The 27,515-nt window shown below is 40.1% G+C and overlaps 1 protein-coding gene across 5 annotated transcripts in view; it reads left to right on the forward strand.

The window, feature by feature from the left end:
* KIF2A (kinesin family member 2A) overlaps positions 1–27,515 on the forward strand; it is a 92,472-nt gene that overhangs the window by 45,723 nt on the left and 19,234 nt on the right. For all 5 annotated transcript variants that reach the window (XR_012158886.1, XM_073344036.1, XM_073344039.1 and 2 more), the window contains exons 9-16: positions 1,881–2,043; positions 5,171–5,261; positions 5,489–5,552; positions 6,902–6,993; positions 7,207–7,349; positions 8,149–8,353; positions 9,375–9,485; positions 24,317–24,384. Coding sequence is in view for 4 of the 5 variants with exons in the window: in XM_073344036.1 (XP_073200137.1) it covers positions 1,881–2,043; positions 5,171–5,261; positions 5,489–5,552; positions 6,902–6,993; positions 7,207–7,349; positions 8,149–8,353; positions 9,375–9,485; positions 24,317–24,384 (937 nt within the window). In the remaining variant the exon portion in view is untranslated. The remainder of the gene's footprint in view (positions 1–1,880; positions 2,044–5,170; positions 5,262–5,488; positions 5,553–6,901; positions 6,994–7,206; positions 7,350–8,148; positions 8,354–9,374; positions 9,486–24,316; positions 24,385–27,515) is intronic.

Raw genomic sequence — 27,515 nt, forward strand, 5'->3', positions numbered from 1 at the left:
TAGTCAGGCATGACCTTCCCTTGGTGAATCCATGCTGACTGTTCCTGATCACTTTCCTCTCATGTAAGTGCTTCAGGATTGATTCTTTGAGGACCTGCTCCATGATTTTTCCGGAGACTGAGGTGAGGCTGACTGGCCTGTAGTTCCCAGGATCATCCTCCTTCCCTTTTTTAAAGATTGGCACTACATTAGCCTTTTTCCAGTCATCTGGGACTTCCCCCGTTCGCCACGAGTTTTCAAAGATAATGGCCAATGGCTCTGCAATCACAGCCGCCAATTCCTTTAGCACTCTCAGATGCAACTCGTCCGGCCCCAGGGACTTGTGCACGTCCAGCTTTTCTAAATAGTCCCTAACCACCTCTTTCTCCAGAGGGCTGGCCATCTACTCCCCATGTTGTGATGCCCAGCGCAGCAGTCTGGGAGCTGACCTTGTTAGTGAAGACCGAGGCAAAAAAAGCATTGAGTACATTAGCTTTTTCCACATCCTCTGTCACTAGGTTGCCTCCCTCATTCAGTAAGGGGCCCACACTTTCCTTGGCTTTCTTCTTGTTGCCAACATACCTGAAGAAACCCTTCTTGTTACTCTTGACATCTCTTGCTAGCTGCAGCTCCAGGTGCGATTTGGCCCTCCTGATTTCATTCCTACATGCCCGAGCAATATTTTTATACTCTTCCCTGGTCATATGTCCAACCTTCCACTTCTTGTAAGCTTCTTTTCTATGTTTAAGATCTGCTAGGATTTCACCGTTAAGCCAAGCTGGTCGCCTGCCATATTTACTATTCTTTCGACTCATCGGGATGGTTTGTCCCTGTAACCTCAACAGGGATTCCTTGAAATACAGCCAGCTCTCCTGGACTCCTTTCCCCTTCATGTTAGTCCCCCAGGGGATCCTACCCATCCGTTCCCTGAGGGAGTTGAAGTCTGCTTTCCTGAAGTCCAGGGTCCGTATCCTGCTGCTTACCTTTCTTCCCTGTGTCAGGATCCTGAACTCAACCAACTCATGGTCACTGCCTCCCAGATTCCCATCCACTTTTGCTTCCCCCACTAATTCTTCCTGGTTTGTGAGCAGCAGGTCAAGAAAAGCTCTCCCCCTAGTTGGCTCCTCTAGCACTTGCACCAGGAAATTGTCCCCTACGCTTTCCAAAAACTTCCTGGATTGTCTATGCACCACTGTATTGCTCTCCCAGCAGATATCAGGAAAATTAAAGTCACCCATGAGAACCAGGGCGTGCGATCTAGTAGCTTCTGTAAGTTGCCCGAAGAAAGCCTCATCCACCTCATCCCGCTGGTCCGGTGGTCTATAGCAGACTCCCACCACTACATCACTCTTGTTGCTCACACTTCTAAACTTAATCCAGAGACACTCAGGTTTTTCTGCAGTTTCGTACCGGAGCTCTGAGCAGTCATACTGCTCCCTTGCATACAGTGCTACTCCCCCACCTTTTCTGCCCTGCCTGTCCTTCCTGAACAGTTTATAACCATCCATGACAGTACTCCAGTCATGTGAGTTATCCCACCAAGTCTCTGTTATTCCAATCACGTCATAATTCCTTGACATCACCAGGACCTCCAGTTCTCCCTGCTTGTTTCCAAGGCTTTGTGCATTCGTATATAAGCACTTGAGATAACCTGCTGATCGCCCCTCATTCTCACTAGAACTCCACGATGGAATTACACACTTACGAATCATAATGTGCCTGATTTTTTTTAAAATGTAGGGATCAGAAGCAGAGATCCATGGCATCACATTTACTTGGAGCAGTTTCATTACCTTGGACATTGTAAGAATGTAGATGACCAAATGGTGTAAAAGTTAGTATGCATAGATAGTGTGTATATATAGATTCATATATTTATATATCCATCATTTATTTTATAGAAACTGTAATGAAAGACCTTGATGTAATCACAATTCCTAGTAAAGATGTTGTGATGGTACATGAACCCAAACAAAAGGTGGATTTAACAAGGTACCTAGAAAACCAAACTTTTCGCTTTGACTATGCCTTTGATGACACTGCTCCTAATGAAATGGTTTACAGGTATGTGTTTATACTTTTTGTGACTATTTTCCTATTTCTTTTCACTTTCTCTATTTTTGGGCTTATCCTTGAATCTAGACTTTACTCCTTCTCCTACAATTAGTCTTCAAATCTGTTTGCCACTTCCATAGCTTTGCCCGTGTATATTTTTCCTTTAACTCAATATGTGCTGAATTCATCTGTCCCATAACCTCCACTTGCCTTGAGTATTGTAATTCTCTGCCCTTCCTCAAATCACACCTTTCTAGACCAGGATGTGCAGAACGTTGCTTCCTCCCTTCTCATGCATGCAGTATGTATCATTAACCCTTTCATCAGACCAGTCTGTTGGCCCTGTGGTCACTTTTAGGATCCAGTTAAAAATCCCCCTCCATATTTTAAAAGCCCTTTATTGATGCAGATTGGAGCATACCTATATTTTTGCATGTTTCTTTTTCTATTTCTTTCACCAGTCCCTCCCTTCATCTAGTGCTAGCCTCTCTTCTCTCCTGGCACAGTGTCTGCCCTCTGGGAACCTTCTATCTGTAGTGTACGCGCTCTAGAACATTTTGCATCCTATTTAATAATCTGCATTTCTCCAATCTCTGTACCTCTTTAATCTCACTCTTCCTTTGGTGGTATTTTTCTCTTATCTTTGTAACTGTACTGTTTAACTCTGAAAGGAGTTTTAAGTTTGTATGAAAGTTTGTGTACTTAGATCCTTGTGCATGGTTTCTTTCATAAAACTGCTTGCATATATATAATACACATATGTGTGCGCACACCCACTCTTATACTGAAATAGTAAATCTCCGATCTCTTTTATGTTAACAGAGGTTTCTCTCTTCCCTTCATACAACATGGTGGTGTGTTTTCTTCCATTTTTTTTTCTTATTTGGGAGGATAATCAAATTTAGCCTTCCCATTAAAGAAGTATTTGAAAAAAGATATGTATTTTAGTGCATTACCACTATTTAGTTAATGCACAAAGAAAAAACGATTTAGTGTGATGAATTCCAGTTTAATTCAGGATTTTAAATCCCCTCATATTTTCATACTGAAAATTTAAATTTGGGAATCAGGAGTGTTCAGCTCTACCGCATAATCATCTATCTATCTTTTTTTGATGACCTAGTCTATTGCAGTGTTTTCTACACTCATGGCAGTCAGGCTAATGTCATCTTCTTAAATATATAAAAGAAGTTATGTCACATCTTAATTTTAAACCTGATACTACTTCTGGATTTTCAGGAAGGACTAATCTTTGTATTTCTGAAAGCCTAGGATTGCATTTAAGGAACATACCAAGAGTAAAGTTGGAGTATCTTTGGGCAAGGACTTATTATATTAAATATTTCTTAGATATATTTGTGTTTCTGCCTTGTGTTTAAAACAACTTCAGTCTGTTCAATATACTTTTAAGTATATAATGTCAAACCCATTTATATGGAAAGCTACGTGTGCATATTCTTAGGCTAAACAGACCATTTTTTTTTGTAATAGATCATAAATATAAAAGATACAACTTCCAACCTATGGTAAATGTCCCCATATATTTCCAGGTGAGAAAACAGGTTGAAGTAAGTGCATCAGAAGAAAAAAGATGCTGCATATACATTGTTAAGTGTAAACAGTCTTGGGAAAAAAAAACGGGACTTTGTTGCATTGTCTTCCTTCAGGCTCTCCTGTGCCTTGGAGATTTTCATGAAGTAATATTCCCTGTAACAAACTCACTCGCGCTCTCTCTCTCTCTCTCTCTCTCTGAAGTAGCCAGGGGAGGGGAAATAATATTATCACTTGAAAGGAAAGTTTGTGACCCCATTTCTGCATAGTTGATGTCCCCTAACAAATTAAGTATACTCCAGGAATGTTCAAGCTTTTGCTATGTAATCTGGGGTTTTCTAAAACACTGTCTCCGGCATTTGTGACCTCTTCAAAACCTCTAGAGAATTTTTTTTTAGTGGTGTTTTTGTAAGATCCTGAAATTAAGGGTGGGGGGAGAGAATCTCTATAAATGGCTATTTCCAGGATTTGGTGTTACTGCTCAATGCAGCTATGAGCTAAAAAGTTTTAGTTACTTTTAAACTCTATTTAACTGTTCCGGTGCTTATTACACACTGCATAATTGTTAGGCTCTTTTCCATTGATCTTATCCTGTGCCCAAAACTACTCAGTTATCAAGGGCTCATTCTTCTTTTATTAACTTAGGTCTCCTTTTTATGGTAAATTAGGTTGACAGTAATTGGCCAGTTTTTTTCAAAAGGGATCACTATCCTATGAAAAGCAAAGAATTTATGTCCCCTAAATATAGCAAATTATGTATTTTTCAAGAGTACTTCCTCACTGATCCTTTGTAATATAAACTTTAAAATGCTTATGCTCTTTCCTTCTGAGAGTTGTCTTTTACCCATGGCAGGTAAAAAAAAAAAAAAAAAAAAAACTGAAACAAGAAGATTTCAGTGGCCTTCCCTTAAACTTAGGAAACCTGTGTACTTAGAAGTACACAAAGGTGTTTGTCCAAGCAAATACCTAATAGTCACTTAATATACATTTCCTCCTCCCCCTCCCCCCCTCAAGTAGTACAAATTAATTCCATTCTAAACACAATTTTCATCTAAAGTGACTGCTATATTTTTCTACTGATGGGAGTATTGCTGTGTCATGTCTGATTTGATTGTTATAGAAGAGATAGGATAATGTGTGACTTGTTCTGTTTTGCCATGTCTCTTGGCTATGGAAGTATCTATTAGAGAATTCAACTGCAAAGAAGTTGTTAGGGGTTTGGAGAGCTTGCGAAATCTTCTCCCTTTTGGAGCGCCTGTGTAAGTATTGGTTACTAGGCAGAAAACATGATGTGACTGTTACATTTGACTAGGGATGCAGTAACTTGTGTCAGAAATTACTCTATTTATGCAAATCCACTGTCAGTATACATAACTACAATAAACTGTTTAAAAGATTGTTTTAATCCTTTGATTTAGACAGTCTTTCCTAGCTTGACTTTCTAACAGTAACTTATTGAACAAATACTTAAGAAAATGTTTCGGAAAAAAGAAAGTTCTTATGATGGGGGAAAATGTTGGATTTACATTTAACTTTGCTAAACTTCAATGAAAAACCTCTAATGCTTCTGCTTTTTTGATTTAAGGTTTACAGCTCGACCATTAGTGGAGACCATATTTGAAAGGGGAATGGCCACATGTTTTGCATATGGGCAAACAGGCAGTGGAAAAACCCATGTAAGCAATTCTTGTAAGCTCAGTAACACAATGTATCCACAATACAATTTTCTTTGCCAACACTTTCACTTAATTGTTTCACTTATTAAATAACCAGACTTGTAGAAGAGCTCTGTGTAACTCGAAAGCTTGTCCTTCTCACCATCACAAGTCGGTCCAATAAAAATATATTACCTCACCCAACTTGTGTCTCTGATAATAAACATGTTTTGCCATTTTAATTTTAGACTATGGGTGGTGACTTTTCAGGAAAGAACCAAGATTGTTCTAAAGGAATTTATGCACTTGCAGGTAAGTAATCTGGTGTGTGCATGTATTTTCTTGCCAGTTGCAGGAGATCAACAGAACGTAGAAAAATCTAGTTTACCCATTTTAATTTAAGTGCCTGCATATTTTGCATTATTATAGAAGGGAGGCACCAAAATAGCTTTTAAGCTTGTAAACTTTGTTTATTTCAATATATGTATCAGTGTAGTTAAGAAAGTTTGAGTATAAATGGCTGAGGAATTGAGCTTCCCATTTGTAGGGGTTTCTGTAACTCTCTCCAAAATATTTTGCTAGTTTTAACTCCAAAAGGAATTCTTATGACAAATATACTAACTCTTTTTAAAAGAAGGCCTTAGAATGTGTAGGAGTGCGTGGCCATCCCCCTCTGTCAATCTCTAAGGGAGGCCATGCCTCCTAGCCGTCACGCGCTTAGAATGGTAATCTGTAAAAGGGGGAAATTAGCTGTCTCTAGAGCTCAGGCCCTCTGGGCTGAACAGTATTTTGTCGTTGGGGCTCAAGCCCGCAATCAGGGTGGTGCACCCAAACAGTACAAGGGACTCTGGCCCTCTGGCAGGGCAGAGCAGTGAATAATCTAGGGGCCCAGGCCCTCTGGCAGGGCAGAGCAGTGAATAATCTAGGGCCCAGGCCCTCTGGCAGGGCACAGCAATAAAGGGTTTAGCATCCTAGCCCTGACAGATGGTAGACTAACTCAGACCCCCTGGCCTAAGGCGGGGAGATTGCCACCTCAGGGGTGAGGTAGTAGGGGGTAAGCCCAGGGCCCTAACAGTGGTGGACTGTTCTGCCACTAGGTCGGCAGGGATCTGGCTGCAACACGCTGATCTGGGTTCAGACAGCAAAGCAACTAGACTGTTCTCGGCTGTTCCTGGGCTACTTCCTACCCTCCCTTTGGGGTGTACCTGAATCCTGGGATCATCCTCCATCTCCCTGGGGTACACCACCAATGGCAATCCCAGCAGCTCCTCAGCTTCTTGGAGCTCTGGTGAGTCCTCGGGACAGCAATGGTTTTCTGCACACTCCTGCTCCAGCAGCAGGTTGGAAGTATATGTCTTCCTCAGCAGCTCCAGCTCAACTGAGCTGCAGGACCTGCATTTTGTACTTTCTGTTCTTGTCCCACCCCTCTTCTTCTGGTGGAGTGGGTGTGGCCTTCCAGGTTCCACCCACCAGGGGGCATATGGCTTTTCCTCCCTGTTAATCTCCAAGGGAGGCAATCCCTCCTCACTACAGAATGGAATAGTTGTAACATGTATGCGAGAGATACATGTTAATAAGACAGACAATTTGTGTATTTAAAGATTCTTGACTAGATGAAAATGCATAACTAGATTTCTGTGTATTTGAAAATTTATTCACAGCTCGAGATGTCTTTTTAATGCTAAAGAAGCCAAACTATAAGAAGTTAGAACTTCAAGTATATGCAACATTTTTTGAGATTTACAGTGGGAAGGTAAGTGCAATTTCTTGATTCGGAAAAAATATCTTCAGAGAATACAAGGGTTGTGAACAGAACACAGAAGGATTTCTCATTTTATTTTCATATGGATATTTAGAGCATTTTTCTAATCACTTGTTTGGCTGAATTATTCTGAATTTTATTATTATTATTTAGAATTAAGTGTGTCCTAAAGACCTCTTATTATACCCAAATTTTCTTTTTAAGGTTTTTGACTTGTTGAACAGGAAGACCAAATTAAGGGTGCTGGAGGATGGTAAACAGCAGGTCCAAGTGGTGGGATTACAGGAACGGGAGGTTAAATGTGTTGAAGATGTACTCAAGCTTATTGAAATAGGCAACAGCTGCAGGTATCTACTATTTTTTTTAATTAGTTTTTCAGTGGAAATTATAGTGAATCAGAACACTTTCACTGTAATAAGCATGTGTGTTTGTCATTTCAAAGTCTTAGCTTTCTACACTGTACAATACAGCTTTTCTTGAGTTGATTGACTACAATTGTGCTGTTGCCTCCCTTTTGGATAAAGGTTGTTTGGTTGTCTGCATCTGCCAAGAGGAGTTGAGATGAATTTTCTGTGTGCTGTGAACTGTATGTATTTATGTAACCAGCTTACTGTCTTAATGTCACTTTGCTAATACTCTGGAATACTGCCAGACTTTTAGGTTTTAAAAGCCAGCATGCATTTATGTTATGTGACAGAGGTTCTTAACTGTAAAATGTTTTTTTTTTTTTTTTTTAAATCCAGCCTTACTATGTTTAAAAATTGGTCTTTTGCCATGATTATTGCTCTCAGTAGTTTAAAATGTTCTTTCTAGGATCCAGTTTTAAAATGCTCTGAGTCTGATTATACATTTAACGGGGGGCGGGAGGGAAGAATGTTTGGATACTGCTCTTTCTCTTTCATGCTCTCCCCGCTTTTTCCCAGTAGAAGAGATGGAGCAATACATGTAATTTTACTGTTGTTGTCAAGTTGTATTTTGGTAGTGTCCACAACGCGTTAGGCACTATCAACACTTACAAGAAAACACTTCCCTGCCCGGAAGAGCTAACTTACAGGATGCTTCAGTGTGGGTGTGGTCCTTCATATGCGCTTAATAGTATTCCCCCTCCCCACTTCTTTTATTTTTTTATTTTTTTTTTATTTTAAGAACATCTGGTCAGACATCTGCAAATGCACACTCATCTCGGAGCCATGCAGTGTTTCAGATTATTCTCAGAAGGAAAGGGAAACTGCATGGTAAATTTTCTCTGATTGATTTGGCTGGAAATGAAAGAGGAGCAGATACTTCCAGTGCAGACAGGCAAACACGACTGGAAGGTGCTGAAATTAACAAGAGCCTTTTAGCACTTAAGGTAAATAAAATTCACTCAATTGTATTTGAGCAGATGGAAGTCTTCTCATTCTTCTTCTTCACGTGACAAAAAAAAGTCTCTAATAAGATGAGTGTTTGTGTAGGTAGGTCTTGTCCACTAAATTGATAAATTGATTGATATGGCATTTAAAATGTTTCCTCTAAATGCTTGAGAACACTTGAACTGTATTTCTACTTGTTAATTACTGTGTAACAAGCATGATATAGAACATAAAATTGGCAATATGGTATAAAGATTTTCTTAGCATAAGCATGGGATGGCAACACTATTAATAAGTGACATTCGGGGCCTAGATCCACAAAAGGATTTTGTGCCTAACTTAAGCACCATTGAGATCCTCAAAACCCTTGCTCAACTGACCTAACCTTGCATGTACTGAATTCCCTAGAACTCCAGATTCACAATCCTAATATGTTTCCTTGCTAGACCATGCTTCCGCCGCAAAGTGTGGTTGTGTGCTCGTTTTTCAATGCATAACTACAGTGCTGTGATTGTGAACTTGGAGACTAAAGGTTTGTCTGCCCTTGACCTGGAGATGTAATTTCCAGCTAAGGTTGACATGTATACGCTAGATTTGATCAAGCAAGCATGCTAAAAATAGTTGCATAACTGCAGCAGCCTGGGTGGCAGAATGAGCTACCCATCTTAGTACCTAGGGCTGCAGGTGGGATTATACTCAGGGTGGCTAGCCTGTCATGCTGTTTGTGCCACCACTGCTATAATGCTATTTTTAGTGTGTTAGCTTGATCAAAGCTAGTCTGCGTATGTCTGCCTATAATGAAAATTACACCCCCAGCTTGAGTGTAGACATACCGTTAGTATTAATTCTGAACTTCTGTCATCACATTCATTGAAGGTGGACTCCTAACATTAACTTAATATTAATTTAAAGTACAGCAGCATATCATCCAGTGCTTATATTTTCTGTATGTGGATTGCATTTATATTGAAATATTTTTGCTTTGATTATGAGGAGAACATAAACTTGTTTGTTTTTTAGGAGTGCATTAGAGCCTTAGGCCGAAATAAACCTCATACTCCATTCAGAGCAAGCAAACTTACTCAGGTGCTAAGAGATTCATTCATAGGAGAAAACTCCCGTACCTGTATGGTAAGTTTATTTATTAGATTGTAAGTGATATATTTATAAAGAGAACAGGAACTGCCTATTATGATCTTATGGTTAGTCTTGGTAACTTGCTACTGAGAGTGTGTATTAAACTTGATTGTATCCAACATATGGCATGACACCTAGAGATCATCTTTCAACAGGAAAATCCTCCCCCTTTTCCTTCTCCCCAGCCAGATATCTTCAGTGTGTGTGTGTTTGGCAGTAGTATCAGAATCTTGAAAAAGATGGGGGGAAAATGCATGAGAGTCTCTGGCCTGACAAAAAGATAAATTCAGAGCTAGTATTAAGTACTCAGTCTGTAGGATAGTCTGCTTGGAGGTGAAAGGGATTAGAGAAGTTAGTATAGGAGAATTTAAAGAAGGGAATAGAGACATACTTATATCAACGTGCAATATCGTTACTCAGCATACATTCTGAAAAGCAGTTGTTCTGCCAAATTGGCAGAGGGAACAGATTAGGAGAACCAAAGGTTCTATTGTGAAATCTAATTAGTAAAAATGACATTGGGTGTTCCATAACTGTTCTCTCTCAATAACATCTGGATCAAATGTTGAATTTATAAATGGAAATGTGGTGCTCTTCCCGCCCCTCAACCTCCTCCAAATAGCTGACTCAACTAATTTCACCCAGAACCAGAAAGCTGAGCTGTGTTCTTCCTGGCTTGTGCATGAGCACTAGTGTTAGGGGGCTTATTCCTTCACCCACTTACTTCCCTGGTCCTTCTCGCATGAAGAGAGCGCAACAATACCCGAAGTCCAAAGGTGCAGACAATTCGATGTTTATTGGGGTGAACTTCCAGCAAGCATGATTCCAGTTTTCTTCCTTAGTGTCCCCCTTCCCAGCTCTGACACCACAGAGCCTTACACCTCTGTCCCAGTTCCCATTCCTGCCCTTATCCAAACATGATTCCAATTTCCCCACCCCATTCCTTGTTCCCACACCCAACCACTCACTTCCTGATTGACTGCAGACTATATAGTAAAACTTGAGTTCTGCTTAGATATACCTTAACCAATCATTTTCCTGAAATTTAACTAACCAATCCTAACATATTGTAACATGATTATGTAACCAATTATATCCCACCACCTTAATTAGTTTACACCCAGCAAAATTAATTATACAGCAGACAGGAACAATCACAGAACCAGACAGAGACTATACAGACAAACAATAGCAAAGTGAAAAGGAGTACTTGTGGCACCTTAGAGACTAACAAAGTGGGAACTATAATGACAAAACAATACAGAAGTGAGGATTTCACATCCCAGGTATTGATAAGTGAGTTCTTGCCAGACAGGATGCTATCAAACTAAGTTTCCTTTTACATTTTCTAGGCACTCCCCTTTCTCTGGAGGCGATAGGCATTATCAGGACAGGATTATATTCCTAACAGCCCAATAGCACCTTACTTCAATATGACGAGGTTGGAATGTCAGGATGTGACTGGTCCCTTCCCAGCTTATGGCTGCCTCTGTTGCTTAGCCAAAGGCCTTAGCCTAAGAACAGGGCCTCAAACTGTCACAGTAAGAGAAGGACCTTACACCAGCAGATAGTGATTTTGGTTCTTTCTTTTATACCTCTATACCTAGCCACGTGATAAGAATACACCTAAATTCTTAGAGTATAGGCCTTTACAGACAGGCCTGAATATCTATATCCTAACAACTAGTAATAAAGATTCCGCAAGTTAGTCTTCCATTACTTGTGCCTGTTTTCCATGAGCAGAAATTGACCCTACAGTTAGTTTCTTTAACATTGTTTTATTCCTAGTGCACAAGCCAGAATAGACCAAGCTCACTTTGCCAGAGCTGTATTAGATCTGCTGTGGTAACAGTGGTGAAAACTTGTTTAAATCAAAAAAGTCAACCGATAGGAAAAGGAATACATACAATAGAGTTATTGAATCAGAGTGCAGTTCTGATTAAAATCATACCACTCTTTGAGTACTACATAGATATCTGTATATTATTTTCCTGATTTCCCAGGTTGAATTTGCTTAGTTTTATAATTTTGTGACATCTGTGAGAAGAATTTACTATTTTTGTTTTTATTGCATTGAGAATTGCTTTGAGAATGCTGGAGTGGTTCTTATGATTCTTTGATCAGTTCTTTGTGATTTAATTGTGGATGAAACATTCATTTTTTTAATTTCAGAAATATATTCACTGTAAAATGAGCCTCTGAATGTGGGGGTTTGGAAGTTTGACTGCATGATTTTTTTTGTTTTTGTTTTCCAACCACATAATTACAGTATTTCCATAATTAGGAATTTGAAGACCCTTTCATTATAAGCCACATATTTTTCAGGCACTTAACTTTTTATTTTGAATTTTCTCATGCTTATTGTCAGCCTAAAGACAAGATGTTGGGTTTTGGGGTATTTTTTGAATATGTAAGTTTAAACAAATATTTCTGGCTGTGGGTGTTTTTTTTTTAAACAGTGAAAAAATGTAGCAGTTATTTCTTGTATGCTGTTTTTGCATTTAGATTTTTTTTTTAAAGATTTATTTTTAAAACTCTGTATGGTTGATGTATTTATGAAAACATTTGTAGAAACAAGGTTTATAAGTAACTGGAAAATTACTCATTTTTAACGAAGTAGAGAAATGGGAAAATTCCAGGTATGTACAAATTGCACCACTTGTGAAGTAACATATTATCAAATATAGTTTAAGATAGTTAGGACAGACCAGTCAGCTGTTCAGCACCTCCACAAACCCTAGTCAGCCTTTCCTACCCTCTAAATAGTCTTTCTGTTTCTTCTGACCACTCTTACTCCCCAACTATTGATATGTTATGAATTAGATCCGGGGTTCTCAAACTTCATTGCACCATGACCCCCTTCTGATGACAGAAATTACTACATGACCGCAGGAGAGGGGACTAAAGCCTGAGCCCACCCGAGCCGTGCTGCCCTGGGCGGGAGGGCCAATTCCAAAGCTGGGTGGGGCCTAAACTGAAGCCCAAGAGCTTCTGCCTCAGGCAAGGGGCCTGTAATCTGAGCCCCGCCAACCAGGGCTGAAGACCTCCGGGCTTTGGCTTTGATCCCGGGTGGTGGGGCTCGGGCTTTGGCCCCAGATCCTGGCAAGTCTAATGCCAGCCCTGGTGACCCCATTAAAATGGGGTTGTGACCCACTTTGGCGTCCCGACCCACAGTTTGAGAGCTGCTGAATTAGATCATGTCATTGGTGACACACTCAGTTCAAATTTCACATGCTCTAGTCTAGGACATCAACTTAATTTACTGTGCTCTACTGAAAGTGCAAAACTGAAACTGATGCAGAGAGTGTAGCAAAGGGCTTGCCAGCCTTGAGAAACTAAATCTGATGCTGCCTTTTTTCTTACCCCTATATTTTAAAATGGCATTGTAAAGGATGCAACAAACCTGCAGATCTTTTTGCTGAGACTGTCTACACTGCTGTTTTCAGAATTTATACTTTCAAGCACAATGTGTTCTGTGTAAAGGGCGTAAAGTCCTAGTGTGTGAAATATGTGAGTATGCAATGTAATGACTACATTTATTTGACTGTAGAATACCATGATCATGTGTGTCCTTGTCTCTCTTTTTTTTTTTTAAATATATTTATTAAAAGAAGGAACTTCTAAAAACTGCTAGAGCAACTTTGTGATTATTTTACACACACAGATGTCAGGAACTGTAAGTTATGATTCTCATAATAATAATTACAACTCTGATTAAAACTTTAGTATATGTGCAAAGTTAACATCTTATGCGGTATGTAAGCTAGAACACATGGGTTGTCAGCTAATACAAACGCACCTTTGATTTGCTGAGGCATAAGATTTCAAGTATTTTTAGCCTTATAATGTGGATTATTGTTTTGTTTTGTTTTTTTTAACAAAAAGTAAATATTTTAAAAGAAAATAGTCTCATTTTATTGATCATGTAAAATACTTTACCAAAATTTCACTTTTTTTTTTTTTTAAATTATCCTGTCTGTTGGCAGTGAGAGAATCTTTTCTTGTAAGGAGATTGGTTTACAAGAGAAGTCTGTCTCAAATGTTCTAATTTGCCATTAGAATTCAAAACATTTTGCAAATGTGGGTTGTATATATTATCCATACACTTCCATCTTAAGGAACATCTTGTATGCATGTGAATTCATGACTATCAGGTTCTTGAAATGTGGTAGTGCATACCCACTAGTTCCTTTTCTTTTGCACAAATTAGCCTTGGAGGGCTGCTCTTTGAGCCTGAAAAGCTCTTTATTAGTAATTCTTGGATTGTTTTATCCAAATTGTCCTTTTATAGTTTATTAGGTTTTCTGTTACAATTTTTAGTACAGTATTAAGCCTTAGTGGGCCTAGTGTTTAAAATGTTCTCTACTGTATGTAGGAAATCAGAATGTGATCCAGAAGCTTCAAGAGTTGAAAAAGAGATGTTCAATGTGGACAGTTATGAGTGGGACCTGTTTCGCTATAAAGAAAGCCACAGATGTAAGATCTGCTTAAAGATATTGTTTTGAGCTATCAGAGCTCAGAAGGAGAAGTTGCAATCATACCTTGCGACCCTCTGAGAAGCAGAACTCTGGTTTGCTGGCACAATACTCTTTCTAGTTTTCTTGCAGTACCATGAGTATTTGGAAGTTGGAAACATCCAACAAAATCTCCAGCTTCAAAGGAGCATCAGCGTAGCTCCAGACTTTTAGTAAGGGCATCCTTTTTGAGTTTGTAAATACTGTATTATTGCTTAATCTAAGTGGGATATTAAGGGATGTGTGTGTATAAACATAAGCATATATTATTATGACTGTTCTTATTAATTATATAAGAGAGCACTGGAATGTAAAGCCATTTTCCCCAGCTTTTGACTGCTCTAGAAGTTGTACTGATTATACCAAACTGACTGGCCCTCTGAAGCAACAAAGGTAGACTAAATCACAATGAGATATGGGACTTGTCTGGACTAGGATTTAAAGGTGCAATGTTAGCATGTTTTAACTAACGCATGCTAGCATATTTGAAAAGACTAGTGTATATAAGGCTCACTGCTTTTAACATGTATTAATTTCTGTTCACATTAAAGCCACCACTGTAATTTAACTTGTTAAAGTAGCATGCCTTCACTGTGATAGCCTTTTAAAATGTGTGTACCGTATTAGCACAACGTCATGGTTGCAGAACAGTATTTCCACTATCACTTGGTAACTTACTGATTACAAATGTTAAGGGCTAAATATATGAAGTTCCTAAAATAAGATGTATAAGGTAATGAGTCAAAAATCAGCGATACCACTGGCTCTTACTGCTAATTTAATAAAAACATTAGAGAAAAACTCTGCTACAAAAACTTCACATTGCACTGTATTTTTTAATAATGCCAGAATGGAGATTTAAAAAAAAAATTATCTACCTCTTCTTAAATTCTTAAAGCAATGTTATGGGTGATACTTAAATGTATAAGAAGCCAGTAAATTGAAAACTTTTATGTTTCTAATTATGCTACATTGCAAAAATATTACGTTAAGGCAAATTAACTGTATGAAGTACAAAAAAGATAGGTTTATGCAAGGATGTAAAGTTAGTTGCTGTGGGAATATTTGAATTGACTGATGTGTGTGTTTTAAGTCTTAATGTTGCATTAACATAGTTGTTTGCCCTTTATCCCCTGTATTTATAAAAGCAAGGAAGCAGAGCATTAATTGTTAATGTATAGTAAAACAAATTTGATTGCAAATTCAAATTAATACAGAGGACCATTAATTTGAATGTGCAATCCGCACATTCTGGTCATACATTACATGTGCCGAGCTGCTGTATCGCTTTGGTGTAGGCACTTACTACAGTGATGGGAGAGGTTCTCCTATTGCTCTTGGTAATCCATGTATCTGAGAAGTGATAGCTAGAATTAGATAAATAGAAGAATTCTTCTGTTGACCTGGCGCTGTCTACACCAGGGATTAGGTTGATTTAACTGCATCTTCGGGTTTTGGATTTTTCGCACCCCTGAGAGATGTAGCTATGCCCATGTAACTTTTCAGTGTAGACCAGCCCTTATTCACCAGTGAGAGAAACCACTCCAGTGTGGGGATCTCAACATTATCCTTACAAACCTGATGGAGACCCCCCTTTGAGCCCCTTTCTGAATGATCTTTACTCTTGTACTCAAGATGGCCATTTTAGTCACCATTACATCATTTGGAACTGAACTCCAAGCTCTCATGGTTAACCCTCTTTACACATCCATTTACAGAGATATGATGGTATAAAAACTTCATCCCAAGTTGATTCCCAAAGTTGTGGCAGACTTTCATTTGACTTACTTTATCCATTCCCCTCCTCCTAAGACTCCATACCTTTCAGAGGGAGAGAGAATTCCATACTTTGGGAGGGCCTTATAATATACTAATTTGGCAGAACGAACCCTTTTAGGCTGTCTTCCCCTGCACCTCTGCCCTTCTTTTTTTGCCATCTCCTCTCAAGAGAATTTCAAAATGGATTGCACAGTGTATATCTGTCCGCTATTATAGGATAGTATGGCTTTTATACCTATTTCTTCACATATTAGAGCTCACTCCACTAGAGCACAAGCTGCAAACTCTCCATGCTTTAGGATTTCTGTGTCTGAAATTTTCAAGGCAGCTACGTAGAGTTAATCCTCTTAATTTTGTTAAAGCTGTGCCTTTCACCTGGCTGCTAGATCAGATACCAAATTTGATAGAGCAGTGTCAGTTGTTTTAGTTAAGTGACAGAACTTCTCAATCACACCTAGAGTGGGATCCACACTGACACATACTTGAAGCAAAAAATGCTTTCGTTATAGTAACTGGTTTTTGAGATGTTGTGTGGATCCCATGGTGTGCTGTCCATCTCTGCTTTCCCACAGTCTTTCTTATCTGGGATTCTGAAATAGTGAGGGATTAAATTAGATTTTGTTTTGCAGTCCTCTGCTGAGTAAGACCAAGTTTGAGAAATATTAGCTAGGGGTAGCAGTTTAGGAAAATAAGACCCTGATAAAAGAGACTTGGAACAAGCATGTCTTCTCCAATGCTGTTTACTGTCTCCATAATGTCAGCCTGCTTCCAAATCAGTGTGCAACGATGGTTGTCGGTACATGGCAGGTAACTAGAATGTCAAATTATAACTTGCTAAAGTAATGAAACAATAGGCAGCAACAGATGAATCATTCCTCTTGAGACCTGAATACATTATAAATATTTACAAAGCATCTTCTTTGGCATTATCTTACACTAAGAACCTGTTGGTTTTGTCTATGTACTATGTATGTTGTTTTGTAACTGAATGTCTTTGTCTCTCCTCTCTCATGTCTGTATCTGTTGTTCATTTGTGATACGTGAATTTAGAAATATGGGGCTTTTCGTAATGATTTCCGGTTCATGTTTCCTAAGGAAATATGGAACAGAATTGTTCTCCAAATGTAGCCATTCCAAAATGATAGAGAGTTTTTTTTCCTATCAAAGAGTAGAGTGAAGAGGTGTAGTTCAGGAACAAAGATTCAAAAACTGTAACCTAATGGAGTAAGGAAAGGTGCCTGATGATTTTAAGAAATGTGCTAACTTTTACCTGGAAAGTACTAGTGGGAATGTTTTTTTGGTCTGTTTGGTTTTTTTTGCAGTACTGGTCCCAGGATATTAGAAAGACAGCTGCTGTGTGTAAGCTTGTCTTTCCCCAACAGAAGTTGATCTAACAAAAGATATTACCTCATTGTTTTTGTCTCTCTAGTGGAAATTTTAACATTTATACCTAAATATTGCAGCGTATGTAGTCCTCTATCAAATATCTTCTGAATAGATTGATTGTAGCAAGTGAAAGAAAAACTGAAAGTCTTGCTCTGTGTGATGTTATTGATGTCTTCACTCAGAACTCTTCAAGAATGGAATGTGTAAAGAAATGCCAAAGCTGTATTTAGGACAGTGTGAATAATACAGTAGTACATTCACAAAACTCAGTTACTCAGCTCCCTTGAGGTACTGGAACAATTGTCAGGTGAGGGCTTAGTTTGAACACAACTTGGTGCAAGCTACTGTCTGATAATCTCTTTACACAGTAATGGCTTTGCAAGGATTTAGAAACTTGCAGATCTTGTTTATTAGGTCCCATAGTAATTCACAAAGAAAAGCTTGTGGCAGTCATGTGATCTGTTTAAATGAATAATTTTTCTCTGTTTTTCTTAGCAACCAGTATGTACTAATATCAGAGGTTTAAATTTGATGTGGGATAGCAGGACTCCTTAGACTTTTCCAGCCTTCCCTACCATCATATTTTGCCATTCTCTGAAGTAGAATTTCTTCTCAGGATGATTGCCTGTGCTCTTGTACAATACATGATCTTCACTACACTACACTTCATCTGTTTCAAACTGATGATGTCTGGATTGGCAGAAAAATGTTAGTGTGAAGGATTATAGACATAGTTGCCCTGAGTCCCATGTTTACCTTTTCCTACAGCACTTTGAGGGGCAAACTAGATAATGTGGAAGAGCTAGGACACAATTATGCCACTAGTACTTGATTTAGCATAATTAAATTTCCTGAATGTTGAAAAGATGCTTACAGTTGCAGTATTTTACTTTACTTAATTGGAAATTGAAACAAGAATAGGATCCAGACCTCTTTGTTTGATACTTAATTAGCAATTTAAATTTCTCTATAGATAAAGTTCCCAATGCAGAAAAGCATCTCTGTTCAGGAAAGCACGTAAGCATATATTTAACTTTTAAACAGACTCATGTACACTCCTGAATTGGGGGCCAAAATGAATCTCTCAAATCAGTACATCTGTCAGGTCACATGAGTGCTGAAACCAAGAACAGTTCTTTGAGTAGATCAGCCACGTGTTCCACTTAGGTGTGTGCACACCAGAGCTGGACAATTTTGCGTTGCAGAACCTGTGGTGAGGCAGTGCTTGTGCCTTGTGGCCATAGCCCTTCCCTGTCTGTCTGAGGTGGCACCGCCCCAACCCCCTTTAGTTCTTTTACACTGCTCGGAGCTGGAGTCAGAAGTCTGTGTGGTCTTAATCTCTCAACTTCTCCCTATTTTAGTGTTTTTGTTTTAAGTTGTCTGTAGTTAGTAGTACCCTTAATGTTGGTTAGATTAGTGTTAGTTGTATTTAGTTAAGTATTCCCCTGTAATGCCCTCTCTGGGGTTTAAGCATTGTTGTCCTGTGGCGGAGCAATTCCTAATAATGATCACCACGCATGGTGCTTGCTGTTCTTCAGTGAGGCCCATGTCAAGGAATGGTGTTTGGTCTGTAGATGATTTGGTCTGTAGAAACAGATTCAAGTGGCTAGGGATCTTTGCCTAAAACAGCACCTGCTCAAACAGACCCTGCAGCATACTTTGGCACACAGATTCCTTGTCAGATCAGAGGTCACCCTCAGGTTCTGAGAATGCTGCTGCTTCGCACTCTGGAGCAGGCACCTCTCCAAAGAAATGGAGGAGCTGTTCCCTGTCGAATGCATTGAGGGAAAGGTCGCATAAGATCAATTGAGACCGCTCCAGGTCTCGTGGGGTCTCCTCTGCCTCCTCCAGGAAGATCGTGGACTGGCCTGGGGTTAGTGCCGGTGCACAGGATGGTGCGGGTGCCTCTTAAGTGGTCCCTGGTACCAAGTTGGGAGGTTAGTAATCTTCACATAGATGCAGTCATGTATTCCACTTAAGTGACTCTCAAACTGTACTGTACTGTTGACTCCAGTTCTGGCCTCAGGGCATCTGTTGAGTCCGGTACTGATGGCTGGCACTAACTATTTCCACATCAGTGGCATACCAGGGGCTACAGACTTCCTCTGCCTTTTTGTCCCAACCTCTCCTTTGGTCCAGGACTTTGCAAGGGCTGTATCGTTGATAGCCATTGGCTGGACAGGCTGCTGAACCCTTGCGTCTGTTGACATCACAGCCCAATGTTCCCCTTCCACAGTCTATGGAAGCAGGACTGGACTCGGTGCAAAGAACTCGGCACCAGGAAACTCCTTGTCACTATTGCAGTCAGCAACACAGATGTTACAGTGGTGGCTTTCACCACTGTCCACTTAGGCACTGGCAGCTGTTTCAGTACCACTGCTGCCTTCGGGATCAACACCGCTTCTGGCATTGGTGTACTTGATGCTGGTGGTACTGCTTCCATTATTGGTGCCGATCCCTGCCTCGTTCTGGGTGATAGATGAGTTAGACTGGTTACTTGCTGCCTCAGGACTAGCTTAACCTTTATCCTCAGAAACCTGAGACACCTCAGCATTGAGGACAGGATCTTTCTCCTGTTCTTCATCACCCGACCCACATCATTTATGGGGAACTACAGGCACCAGGATTGGCACTCATCTCGCAGTCGGGATGGGGGGGGCCCTGGCCCGGTGCCTACAGGCCACCAATGCCCTATCCTCTTACCAATGCCCAATCAATCCTCTCATATGCATCACTCTGCACTTACTTGACTGGGTCACATCCTCAATACAGGAAAGTCCACATTGGTTCCTGCTCAGAAAATTTAGTTCATTGGGGCCCTAATAGACTGTACGCGTTTGAGAGCATTCCTGCTGATTTGACTGTGTGGTCATTGGCCTGCAGAATTCAGCCGATGTTGGCTAGCACTGAAGACATCTTGGACGGTTTGCTTCATCTTCAGTTGTTGGGACTTACACTTAGCTCGTTGTAGGGCATCTATTGGTGATCTCAGCCTTTCATCTACCCCTTCACATAAGATCGGTGTTTTCCAATGCCGTAATGGCAAGATCCTTGAAAGGAATTCTTCGTCTCCATCCACTGGTAGGGGAACTGGTTCCCTTGTGGGACCTTAACATGGCCGTAGCAGGTCTCAGGGGACCTCTGTTCAAGCCTCTGGCATCCTGCCCCTTTCCTCTCTCATGTCAAAAAACTGTTTTCCTCATAGCAATAACATCTGTGAGTGTGTGAGTTGCAGTCTTTGATGGTGGAGTCTTCTTATGTGGAATTCTCCAAAGACGAAGTGATGATGCAGCTACACCTGAAATTTTTGTCTCAAGTGGTCTCTTGGTTTCATTTAAGCCAAGCAGTATGTTTACTTGTGTTTTTTCCTAAATCACATTCATTCCTGGAGGAGCAGTGCCTTCACACATGAGATGTCAGATGACGTCTGTCCTTTTACCCGCACAGGACAAAACCATTTTGGGCTTTGCCTCTTCTGTTTTATGTCATATGCAGACTGTATGAAGGGACAAGCAGTCTCCTCACAGACTATCTCTAAGTGGATGGATAACTTCCTGTGTCAAGACTGCATATGACATGCAGGTCCGAGCCCATAGCGTTCTTAAGTGATGTCTCAATATTAAACATTTGCAGGGCTGCCACATGATCATTGATACATATGTTTACAAACCATTATGCCATTACAGTGGCATCCAGAGCAGATGCAAATGTTGGGAATCAGTCCTGCAGTTCTTGTTTAAATAGACTCTGAGCCCCATCACCAAAGGGTACAGTTTGAGAGTTACCTAAGTGGAATACATGACTACATCTATGCGAAGAATACTGTAACTGTGGTTCTTTGAGATGTGATGCAGACATTCATTCCACAACCCTTCCTCCATCCCATCTGAATGTCTCTGGGCATTCAGTGTGAAGGAGCTGAGGGGGGTCTGGGTGATGGCACCTGATCAAGCCAGAAGAGAGGCTATGGCCATGAGGTGTGAATGCCCCCCTCTATAGATACTGCTAGGTAAAATTCTCCAACTTTGGTGCGCTAGGCACACACACACCCAAGTGTGCATCACATCTCGAAGAACCATGGTTACAGTAAGTAACTGTTTTTTCTACAGTTTCTTACAAAATTTGAAAGAGGGAAGAAAAAAAAATCTGGTAACTCATGCCAGGATCCATTAAACTGGGCCTCCCACTTCCTTTGTCAGTGAGCCTGGCTTTTAAAAGCAAAATTCTGTGACATCTGGAAGAAAATCAACTAAAATTCCCCTCTATTTGATGGGGATTGGGGCTCTTTTATAAAGATTAAACTGAAATGTTCAGTTGAGAGTAACTCTGCATTTGTACTTGTTATGTCAATTACTCCTGGGGGAATTCTGTGCCAAAAATTAAAAATTCTGTGCACAGTATTTTAAAATTCTGCATATTTTTATGTCAAAATAAAATATCATGCCAGTTTCAATTGTTTTGGTAATTTATTTCAAAATACCTTTCAGCAAGTATGTCTGTAACAATATGGATAACCAAAAAGATTTAGGAATTACTTTTTAACAAATAGATTCCCTATTAGGCATATTAATATAGAACTTTGAGTAATAATTCATTTAAACTAAAAATACAGAAACATATTTCCTGCATGCCTCAGAAGCAGTGCAAAGGCTTGGGGGAGTCAGGGATAACGGAGGAGCTGAAGGAGAGGGAAGTAATTGCTGGGAGGGAACCTGGAGGATTGTTGGGTGCGGGTGGGAGAAATATGGAAGAGGTTTTGTTTGTTTTTTTGAAGGCGGAGTTGTTAGGGAGTTTGGGAGCCTCCCCCATGCAGACTCTGGCTGACGCTTAGGCTCTCCCATTCAGTCAGGCACATCTGCTGCCATTCCCACATGTCCCTGCACCCCCCACTCAGCCATCCCCATCTCCATGTGTCCCTGCACCCCCCACTCAGCCACTTACTGTCCTCATGTGACCCTGCACGCCACTGCTCCCTTTCCCCATGTGGCCCTGCACCCTCAGTCAGCCTCCCCGTCCCCACGTGGCCCACTCCCATTCAGCTGCCACCACAGTCTGTCTTCCCCGACTAGCCCTTCTGAACTCTAGTCTATGTGACTCCCCAGCAGCCCTGTGTGTCCCGCTGTCTGTCTGGCCCCACAGGCAGGGCACTGTGAGGAATGCAGCCTCTCCTCCTCCCTATCGGCTGCTGACTGTTATGGCCAGTGAGCCAGCTGCCCTCTGTTCTTGTGCCACAGCAGCCCCTGGTGGGCAAAAGGCATATCTGCAGTGCCTCTCCAGTAGAATGTATTTTCTGTGGAGAAAAAAAATCTGCAGGGTATATGAATTCTTTGCACGTGCAGTGGCACAGAATTCCCCCAGAAGTAGCCAATGTATGAGAGAACCTAAACATGTAATATATAGGGTTAATTTTATTTGTAGGCTAGAGTTGCTCAGTGAGATGAAATTTAAGCACCAGAATTAGAATGCTAGGATGCTCAGTATTATGAGAGGGAGTGGGAGTAACAACCACCCATTTCTCAGGCACTCACCTAAAATCAGATTTTATGTTTGTAAATGCTGGGAGTCTGAACATAGGGAAGGCTTCTGAATGAAAGAGAACCATAAAGTTAAATGGATGGAGCTCAAAAGCTGTGATGATTTTACTTTGTGTTTAAAAAAAAAAACCAAAACAGAATTTGTTTGAAGTTGCAGTGCATAGCTCTGGTGCTGAAATAATGAAGTAAGGTCAATGAGATGGGCTTAGTGGAAATGATAATGGTGTGTGTTTAATGCTGTTTTGTCAATTTCCTGAAACATGGAGTCTGTGGTAATTCCTCCCAACACCCCCTTCCCCCTCCCAGTCTGATCCACAGTTCATTAAAGGTTGCAGAAAGACTGACTTCAGTAGGCTTTTGGATCAGACCCCAAGCATTATATGGGGTTCTGTACCACATCAGAAGAGCACTACGGGTCTAGTAAATGTCAATGGTTCATATAGGGTGCGTAAATAAATACTTAGTGACATACAGCACTTTCAGGTTGTTTCACTTGTTATTAGCAAATCCGGTATCCTTAACAGTAGTTGTCAAAGCAGACCACAGGGATGCTGGATAGGAGGGGAAAACCCATATGGAAGTTTGCCATTGGAAAAATCTCTTCCAGATCCCAAAACTGGAGATCTAGCCTCAGGGATCAAAAGAGACCCATTATATTAATTTAAGGGTGGGATTGAAACAGGGGGCCCCAAATAGCTATTTGCCAGGGTAATAAACATAGCCAGTCATCAGGTCCTGTTACTGCCCCCACCACCTAATGGCATCAGTGGTGGGTGGTCAGGGCTTGATGCAGAATGTGATAGCCTCTGCCCACGCCCTGTACCATGAAGAATAGGGGGAAGAGGAAGGGGAGGAAGAAAGAGAGAGAAGCAGCCTCCACTTCCCCCCCATATACATTCTAAAGGCAAGTGGGAGGGGAAAGTAAAGGCAACACTTGGCGCACTGCCCTAACTGCTCCCAGTTGAGATCTCCTACCCCTCACATCTGCTGAGGGTGTCTCCACTGCTCCCGGCCACATCAAAGCCTCACCCTGGCTAGCAGGGTGACCATTTAAGGTATGGAAAATATACCTTTATAGGGAGAGATGATAGATGGTCAATCAATTTGGTTTATCCAAAAGAAGGCTAAGAAGTGACTTGATCATAGTCTACACATACCTACATAGGGGAGAGATCTCTGGTAGTAGACAGTTCCTTAATCTAGCAGAAAAAGGCATAGTTTGATCCAGTGGTGAGAAGCTGAAACTAGACAAAATCAGACTAGAAATAACATGGAAAGTTTTAGCAGCAAAGGTAACTAAAGATTGGAATAATTTACCTTGGGATTGTGGTAGATTCTTCATCACTTTGAAGTTGTGAAATCAAGATTGGGTATTGTTTTAAAAGATGTGTTGTAGCTCAGCCAGAAATTATGGGCTTGATGCAGAAATTACTGAGTGAGTTTCTTTGGCCTGTGTTACGCAGGAGGTCAGATTGAATTATCATTGTGGTCCCTTCTGGCCTTAAAAATTTGTTAATCTATATGACATCTGAAGTGCACGGTAAAATTTTGAAATTCTGCAGTGTTGTTATTTTTACAAAAAGTTTGTTGACTTGTGGTTTGTTTTCCCCAGATTGCTACTATCTCTCCAGGGATGGCATCCTGTGAAAACACTCTAAATACACTGAGATATGCAAATAGGTATGGGAAATATTTTATTTGTAGCTAATTTAGCTGTTGTATTAGATCTCTGAATTGTAGTATTCTGTTACTGTGTGACACACAATTATTTTAGGCACTTTCTAATTGTTTTTAGTATGCTTGCATTTCTTTCTAAAATACAGACCAAAAGACTGATCCAAGCATTATTTGAAGTTAATTTCACACTTGTGAAAGGTAACAAGTTAACAGCACTGGAAACTGAATTCCAGTATTTACTGGTAGACAGGATGACAACAGTGTGTAAGCACCTTCACACTGACCAATATACTTCAGTCCTGTTCTGGAGGTGTCACCTTTTGGGGTAAGAAGACAGGTTCAGTCTCCAGGTGGATTCTGTCCTTGAGGACCTCTGCTGAGATGGTCAGTTGTAGCGTGTACACTTTTTCACTAGGAATTGAGACCCTGTTGCTGTGAAAGGCACAGTATTGCTTCCCAGAACCTGCGCTTCCAGGCTGGTCTATAATAGACAATGTTGCTGCTTTAACTGTATTGGTATAATTACATCCACAAAAAGCCCCTAGTGTGGATGCAATTATACTGGTGTAGAACTGTCTGTACTAGGACTTTTACTGGTGTAACTATAGGTACGTCTACACATACATCGGTGTGTAGAGTACAGACCCTGCATGCTCAGCTAGCACAGGTATACAGTGAGGCACTGCTTAGGGGAGTAGAATACAGACAGGCCATAACCTTAGGGTATGCTTGTGATGTCCTGCTTAGGACACCCAGAGCTGTGAGCCACTGTTACTGCTCTGTCTCTTTGGAAGTAGTGACTCTAATGATTTCTGAGTGCGTCCAGTGAGAGGGACTGGACGCTTCAGGGAGACATCTCTGGGGACCATGGCATGGGGTTCCCTGATTGTTATCTGCAAGGCAAGGTAGATCTTGAAGAGCAAGCTGACAAGGCAGACAGGTTCATGTGTCAGCAAAGTGACACGCAGCTTGGCAGAAGCAAAGCTCTCACTCTTGCTAAGGCGGAGTGGTAACTCAGTTGCTCACAGCTCTGGGTGTCTTGCGCACAACGTCATAGTGTTCCCTGCATGGCTTTCTACATGCCCACTGCTATTTTTAGCAGTGTAGTGTCCCACTGTTGGAGCCTTTTCCTGCTGCAGGGAAAGACTCTCACAGCTCCCTGCTGTCAGAAACTTTCCCTGCTCCCTTTCCACTGCCAGTGTCTTTCATTGCCATGTGTATCAACATACTGCAAGTGTAGACAAGGCCTATATCAGCAAAAAATCACACCCCTCACTGATATAGTTATAACACTCAAACTTTTAAGTGTAGACCAGCCCTTCTAGATTCCTCCTTTTCCCCACTATTTCTGTTTTTTTTTTTAAAACTGTTTCTTCCCTTCAAGAAACAAAAATGCTTTTTACATGTTTCTGGTTGAGTATGGATATCCTGTATTGCTTTAATTTCTTTGCTTTTACCTTTTTGACACAAGTACAGAAGTATGCAGTACAAATAGGATTTTTTGTCACTTGTAAATTTAAATTTTCTTCTAAACTTGATAACTTGATCCGTAAATGCATAGAATAAAGCTGTTGGGAATATATTTTAACTGTCAAGAAGTGGGGAGGTAGAATTTCTCTTATTTTTGTACTACTCCTTTTAGAAGAATTGGGCATATGAGTAGACATGAGTAGTCAGGGACTTCTCAATTGCATAGTGCTTTTTCCATAGTTCACAAAAAAAACCAAACAAACTTTATAGATCTAAGAAACATTTTAAAGTTACTGTATATTTGAGTATACTGCTGGAACAAGACCTCTGAAATAAATGTTCAGCAGTAAACATATGAGATCATTGAAGATCTTTACTTTTTCATAATTCAGGGGAGGCAGTTAATTTGTGTTCTATTTCAAGCATATAAAACTGTCCCTGTGCTTGTGATGCTATTATGTTTTGCAAAAATAATGCACTACAAGCCTGTAATGTGTTTTTAATGTTTCTGTAACAAGTTTCTTAGAGAACTTGGTTTACGTTTTCGAGAGACCCATATACTGTGCAGAAGTATTAATTATATTTTTCTTTGTATGCCAAAATCTAATATGTACCTAACAACATTTGTAGACTTTGTCCATACATTTAAATCTTGCACTTGCCTTTGTATTTTAACTCTTTAATGCTCTTTTAGCAATGTGCCATTTTCATATCAATTTTAGGGCTGTCAGTCAATCACAGTTAACTCATGCAATTAACTCAAAAAAAATAATCATGATTAAAAAAAGTATTGTGATTGATCACAATGTTAAACAATAGACTACCAATTGAAATTTATTAAATATTTTCATGTTTTTCTACATTTTCAAATATATTGGTTTATATTACAACACAGAATACGAAGTGTAGAGTGCTCAGTTTATATTATTATTTTTATTACAAATATTTGCACTGTAAAAATGAAAAATACTATTTCTTTTGTTTATCAGTTCACCTCATACAAGTACTGTAGTGCAATCTCTTTATCATGAAAGTGCAACTTACAAATGTAGATTTTTGTTGTTGTTACATAACTGCTCTCAAAAACAATGTACATCTTTAAAGCTTACAAGTCCACTCAGTCCTACTTCTTGTTCAGCCAATTGCTAAGACAAACAAGTTGTTTACATTTACAGGAGATGCTGTTGCCTGCTTCTTATTTACAATGTCACCTGAAAGTGAGAACAGACGTTCTAATGACACTTTTGTAGATGGTGTTGCAAAGTATTTGTGCCAGATATGCTAAACATTCATATGCCCCTTCATGCTTCGGCCACCATTCCAGAGGACATGCTTCTGTGCTGCTGATGCTCGTTAAAAAAATGAGTTAATGAAATTTGTGACTGAACTCCTTGGGGGAGAACTGTATGTTTTGGGCTCTGTTTTACTTGCATTCTGCCATATCTTTCATGTTATAGCAGCCTCAGATGATGACCCAGCACATGTTCGTTTTAAGAACACTTTCATAGCAGATTTGACAAAATGCAAAGAAGATACCCATGTAAGATTTCTAAAAATAGTTACAGCATTCAACCCAAGGTTTAAGAATCAGAAGTGCCTTCCAAAATCTAAGAGTCCGAGGTGTGGAGCATGCTTTCAGAAGTCTTAAAAGAGCAACACTCAGA

The sequence above is a fragment of the Lepidochelys kempii genome, chromosome 5 (genome assembly GCF_965140265.1).
Source record: "Lepidochelys kempii isolate rLepKem1 chromosome 5, rLepKem1.hap2, whole genome shotgun sequence".
Classification (NCBI taxonomy): Eukaryota; Metazoa; Chordata; order Testudines; family Cheloniidae; genus Lepidochelys; species Lepidochelys kempii.